At 42.1% G+C, this 6,514-nt stretch overlaps 1 protein-coding gene across 1 annotated transcript; it reads left to right on the top strand.

Moving 5' to 3' along the window:
• Positions 1-3,053: 3,053 nt before the first annotated feature.
• On the top strand, positions 3,054-4,625 carry LOC104519799 (MANSC domain-containing protein 1). Its single transcript, XM_010177392.2, has 2 exons — positions 3,054-3,141; positions 3,634-4,625. Exons 1-2 carry the CDS (start codon positions 3,054-3,056, stop codon positions 4,623-4,625), a joined length of 1,080 nt encoding a protein of 359 aa, XP_010175694.2.
• The last annotated feature ends 1,889 nt before the right edge of the window (positions 4,626-6,514 follow it).

Genomic DNA, 6,514 nt, shown 5'->3' with positions numbered 1-6,514 from the left:
GGGAGATCTGGTCACCCAGGACATTGAGAAGGCTGAGGTGCTCAATGACTTCTCAGTCTTCACTGGCAAGGGCTTGTGCCACACTGCCCAAGTCCTAGAAAGCAAAGGAAGGGTCCAGGAGAATGAAAAGCCACCCACTGGAGGAGAAGATCAGGTTCTGGAGCACCTAAGGAACCTGAAGGTGCACAAGTCCACGGGACCTGATGGGATGCATCTGTGGGTCCAAAACTACTACCCATCATGTTTGAGAAGTCCTGGCAGTCTGGCGAAGTTCCTGCAAACTGGAAAAAGGGGAACATAACCCCCATTTTTTAAAAAGGGTAACAAGGAAGACCCAGGGAAACTACAGGCTGGTCAGTCTCACCTCAGTGCCAGGCACGATCATGGAGCAGATACTCCTAGAAACTATGCTAAGGCATGTGGAAAACGAGAAGGTGATTGGTGACAACCAGCATGGCTTCACCAAGGGCAAATCGTGCCCAACCAGTCTGGTGGCCTTTTATGATGGGGTTACAGCATTGGCGGATAAGGCTAAATTTCTCGCTATCTGTCTTATGCTGTGTGATTTTTAATAGCAAGTCTGACTTGTTGACTGACGCTGACTTGCACCAGACCTATTTGAACAGCTCAGATAAGAAACTCATAATTGCACTGTCCTCCTGCCAAGGGTTCATAAGGTGGTTTCAGTGTGGCTGCTTGAGAGAGCAGAAAATTTGTGTTTCCAGAGACTGAAGTTTTGCTGAAAAAGAGAACTTTTCCAAGGTGAACCATGCAAGGAGTGACAGCGGGATATGTAGAAAGATTATTCACATAATGTTACCAAATATTTTTATGCAAGCACAATCGCACAGGGATTGGGCAGAAGCCGTGTGCAACAAGTGAATTGCACGCCTGTAAAATTACAGCTACTCTTTTCTCCAGCTATTTCTTCCCTAGAAGAATATGGGGGATGCAAACAAAGAAGAGAGAAATGTAATTGTGCTTCTGCTTTCATCCTGCGTGTAGTGTAATGCTCAGTTAACAACTTGGTTGCATATACCATTTATTTTTCATTTTGCATTTTTTAGCTTCTGTGGACATTGAATTATGAAAAGATGGTGCTAGTTTATTTACTTTATGTTCCTAATAAGCTTTCAAAGGTAGCACCTGAGCCATGTTGGTACTGACAAACATTTCAAGCTTTATTTTTTTTCATAGGAGAATCTGCATGTGGTTACACTGAAAACCAAGCTAAAAGGGGGAAAGACACTTTACTGGTGATAAACCAACTTAAAATACTGATGCTATGTTAATAATGAAATTTTGGGGTTTTTTTTCCTTTTTTAAATATTCTTGTGGTTGCTAACTAATGGAAACAACCTATGCCTTGGGAAGTAAAACCTTTTCTGGTCCTAGTTGCAAAGAGCTATTGCTGAAAAAGAAGTAACATTTCTGATTCCTGCTCTTCGGGTACTTTTGTGGTATTTCCCTTTTCCACCCCACTAAGATACCCAGGCAAGACTGATGGGTTCTAGCAAAGTGTGCTTAATTTGTTTTTTAAGAGTGACAATCTGAAGTTTGGTTTCTAATGCAGCTTCCTGGATTTGAGGCACCAGGAGGACCACTTTAGTTTTTTAATCTCTTTTCAGAGGTTGACTTGTGTACTGCCCTCGTTCTTCCTTACCAACAAGCAGATCTATCCTAGTGTACCCCAGCTCTACCTTGCACGTGACAGTCTGGGGGAATTGCATTTGGGAGCTTGTAGTCTAAAATGGAGACAAAGAATACTGTCTAGTCAATGTTTGATGCTGAAAATGTGAAGCAGAGTTAGTGAGTGCAGGCAGTTAATGAATCCGAGTGCTGCAGGGTAGCAGCGGTACTTAACTCCTGCATGGGACACGGCGCGTAGCCTCCCTGTGCTCCCTCCACCCACCCTTTGAACGCTGCGTGCACGCTCCTTGCTTTCCATGCTGTCGCCCAGGCGAGAGGACTGAAGATGACGTGGCTCGCTGCCAGTGCTTTGTCAGTGCTTTGTAGCTGTCACGCTACCTCCGCCGTTTGTTTAAACGCACGGAGGGGAAGCGCTCGTGGGAGTGCATTGGGAACAGGGAAAAAGTGAGTGGGGACTGACTCCGTGGTGGTGGCCATAGGGCATTTCCTCCCTGGTGTGGAAACGTGTCCCGAGCTGGAGAAGCAGCTGAGAGTTTGGGCGTCTTTGACCATACAGTTTCTGATTCTCCAAAACTGAACATTTTGTTATTTAAAGCCATCCTCTGAAAACAGAGTATGTTTCTTCTCTAAGTCAGACCTTGGGGTTGGAGTCCATTATCTCTATGTAGGATCTTACTTTGCTAACAAGCTGGTGCCTGACTGGAAGGTTAGAATAAAAACCGGTGTCGGTGGTTCAGGGAAGTCTTTGCTAGGCTCTTGTGTAAAACATTGCCAGTTTTTTGGTTTGTTGGTTTTGGAGTTTGTTTTTTTTGGCTTTTGTTTGTTTTGGGGTGAATTTTTTGGGAGGTTTTTTGCATTTCTTTTTTTTTGTGGCGACTTAAGGTTTGGAAATATGTATTAAAACAGCAGCCAAGTAGGCTTCTTTGCACGTGTAATAAAACTGAAAGAAAATCATCCCTCTAGATAAGAGTTCCTTCTTAGAAAAAAGTGACAATGAAAATGTCATGGACTTTTTTAACCGCACTGGAACTGAAATAAATAACAAAAACCTCTTTGTTTCTATAAAAAAGAGGAGTGAGAGTCAGAACTACTTGAGAGGATGTTCCCTTTTAAACGTTCTGTGTGACAACTGAATGATAATGAATATATATATATATTCACACATGCATTTATTATTTTTATATAGATATAATTTGTATATATATGTAAAATCTGAACAATAACGAGCCGGTCTTCCCAAGAGCTCGTGCTCACCCAAAGTCTCTCTGTAATATCTGTGTAGAATCAGGTAGCTGCTTGGATTTTTGATTGTATGGAATTTCTGTCACATAATGCTGTTGCCTTGCTTCCAGATTATGTTAAATAGCAATATTTGCAAGCAATACATATTGACTTCCAGAGAAATGATCAAGTGCACTCTGCTTATTGTGGAAGCCTTTGCTGCAAATACCTCAGAGACTCTCGGAGCAGTGGCTTTCTTCTACCATGGAAGTAGGAGCTCGGGTCTTTCCCACAAATCAATATGGGTATAAAAAGGTCTATAAAATGGGGATATTATTGCCATCTTGTATCATAAGAACATTTTTTGTGTGCAAATTGAATTGTATCAAACAATCACAGAGTGTTTGGACATTACAAGAAAGGGGAGTATATAAATCTCTTGGTTAGGCGTAAATGTGTACATCTGACAAATAAACTGAGGTTGATAATACCTACTTCTTAACTGACAGAGGCTGAGAATGGTTTAAAGGCAATGGCCCTACTCACTCTGAATTGCACTGCTAAATAAAATACTTATATGCACACAATACCAATATAATCAGACTGGGAGGCTTGCTCTGCACTGGTGAATTCTGTAAGAAGTGGCAGTCAGGATCTGGTGTGCCCAGGCTTGAGACTCACAGGGCTTATGACACAGAATTTAAAAGTCACTCACCATATTTTAAAGAAAGGAAGATCCTGATGAGTCCTTTCTGTTTCCAGACACACAAGCCCTGGAGGATACATCCTTCGAAAGGGAGGACTTGCCTTCAAAAGGGTATTCTTCATCTTCAGATGCTGGAGCCTTTATTTCTCACAGTCAGACTAGCCATCAGAGTCCTACCTCTGCTTTGCAACAATCTGTCTTTCATCAGGCACCTGAACTCCTGAAGCACGTGGCCAAGCATTTAGACAACAGCGAATTTCATACAGTTTTTCCTGAATCTGAAAGGGCAAAACACCCCGAGAGCTCAGACCCCATCCTGAGGCAGAAAGTAATTAGCTTGCCATCAAATACATCTTCTGCTGTTCCAACTGGAAACCCCTCTGCTTCATTCCCTGCCATGCAGTCTAGTGTTCCTGAACCCAGCAGTACTACTCTTACTCCTCTGCCTACAAGTACCACCAGACTGGAATCTCGTACAACATCTCTGCCTACTGGTAGTGCTCAACCTACTGCTGTCGCCACCACCACTGCAGCTGCTGTTTCACCTACTGCGAACGGAAGAGCTAAACCTGGTATCCCTGCCGCCACCATCACTGTTACTCATCTTCCTCTTTCCAGTCCCACAACTTCTGCTTCTACTTCAGCAACCAAGCGGGTGACCGTGAATTCCAGATCTGCTACTACCCCATCAGGGCTAAGAACTCCAGCCATCCCTTCTGAGCCAACAGCTGTCTCTTCCAACAATACCAACCATGTTACTGTCCTCTCTTTTTCAGGTTTCACTAGTGATTCCTCCACGGCTTCCCAAAACGACCCTCAGGGTTATGACCCATCTGATTCAGAAAGCTACCTGCCAGAGAGTTTTCTGAGAGGGAAAGGTGTCATTCAGCTGGGAGAAAAAAGCAGCCTTGTAGCAGCTTTGCTTTTTGGGGTGATATTCTTGTTGCTAGTTATTGCACTGACAGGGAAGAAAATACACGAATCTCTTCAAAAGAGGCATTATACCAGGCTGGATTACTTGATCAATGGAATGTATGCTGATGTATGATGGAGAGAGGGAACAGGATTGTGAGGAGCACCTCTCATCTTTGAGAGGACAATTCTGAAATGGAACAGGAGGTATTGAAATCTGGGAAGAGGATGCATTCCTTTTTTGGCCACTAATGGGAAAGTGGCAGATGTCTTTGGTAGGGAAGAGAACTGCTTTTTCTACGCTGAACTGTAATGTCTATCATTTTTGGTTTATTACTAAATCTGGGAAATAAACACTAAAATCTAAGAAGGCCTTATATTTAAAGAGAAAAGCATTTGAAGAACTTAATCTGTACTGTGACAAGATTAGTGAAATAGATGTACACCAAATAAATTGAGTACCTGTGCAGCATGTGAGTGTTTTCAATGCTATTTGCACCCAAATGCCCTCGTGTTACATGACTGGCTGGCAGTTCTCTTTATCTGTAGCCTTAAAGGAGTACTTAGTAGTAGAGCTTTGTGTCAAAATGGTTTTAGGTACAAACAGTAAAATTGTAGTACACATAACATAGTTGGCTTAATTTTCCTTAGCTACGTATAGTTTACAGATATATATGTATTTAATATTTTTTTCTGCATACATCACAAGCTATCCTTAAAAACACACTGCAAATTTGTTTGCCTTTTCCAAAGAGCTCACCAGCTGTTGCACATTGTTTTTTTGCGGTATATATCAGAGAGAAAGAGGTTTTTATCATATCAAAGTAAAGCAAGCTGCAGTCAAGCTCTTTTGTGGTAAACTGCATGACTGAGTGACTTGGCATATGCATGAGAGAGAATCTGTCCTAATACACCTCAGTCCCTAACAGTTGAGACTCAACACCTGATCGCAGAGCAGGCACAGGCAGAAACTTGTGAGGGGGCTCAGCAAAGACAACAGCTGTATTATTGGCAGAAGACACACAGAAAGGTGTGGTCTCCATTTGTTGAACATCTAAAGGGAGGTAAAAAAGTTCTAAAGGAAAATGGTGGGTATGTCGTAGGAAGGTGCCAGTCTCAAGGAAGTTTTCTGCAGTCAGCAGGAGCAGATAACAAGGTTATGTTATCTTCATGCTTCTGGCATTCCACTTCCCTAACCAGGCTGGTGTCTCTCAAAAGAGCTGCTTGCAACAGTGCTGGACTTGCTGTCCCTCCTGACCACACAGAGCTCTCAACAGCTATCGAAGAACACTCGCTTCACTTCTAGGGTCATCTTGATATGACTGGTGGTAAGCATAGCTGCTTCATATGTTTCCTTGCCTCTGCAAGAAGAGATTAGTGAAAGTACGCGTGAGCATCTATTGCTTGCTACACAACTTCCAGTTCATATTATTCACAATTCCCTTCACGTACACCTGGTCTAAACCTGTTTTTAGAATGAAAGACTAGATTTCAAAGTATTTGTGTGGCAGGCAACATAAGCAACAACAATCATCAAGACAGAGAAGGAAGGGTGCCTCATGAATACAAGGAAATAATTCTATTACAAAATATTAAACGTGATTCACGTCCAAGAGATTCTTAGATCTGTCAGGCTTAGTGCAGTTGGAAGCAGGCATGATCCAAAAATGGCCTCAAGGCAAGTTTTCTGAGAGCTCTAACAATAACTTTATGCAGAAAATTATCTGAAAATTCCATTATTCAAAGATCAAAGAAAAGTCAGTGTTCCTTATGTCAAGAAGTTAAATTCTCACTATATGGGGGCTGCAAATTTCTTTCTAGATACAAAACCAGCTGGTGTCCTGCACTGTACTTAAATGAAAAACATTCTGGATAACCTCTTAAAAGTGAACAAAATTACAAAAGAAAAGTATTTCCAGTTCATCAGCTTGTCTGTTGACTGCACTTTGTTTAACCCTAGTTTCTGGGTTTTGGGGTTTTTTTTAATAGCTCTTTTCAAAGGTTTCTGGTCAAGGAACACGACGA

This window comes from Antrostomus carolinensis, unplaced genomic scaffold, assembly GCF_000700745.2.
Source record: "Antrostomus carolinensis isolate BGI_N321 unplaced genomic scaffold, ASM70074v2 scaffold18901, whole genome shotgun sequence".
In the NCBI taxonomy this organism is placed as follows: domain Eukaryota; kingdom Metazoa; phylum Chordata; class Aves; order Caprimulgiformes; family Caprimulgidae; genus Antrostomus; species Antrostomus carolinensis.
Note: the sequence above shows the minus strand (reverse complement) of the source record. Positions and strands in the feature narration are given on the sequence as shown.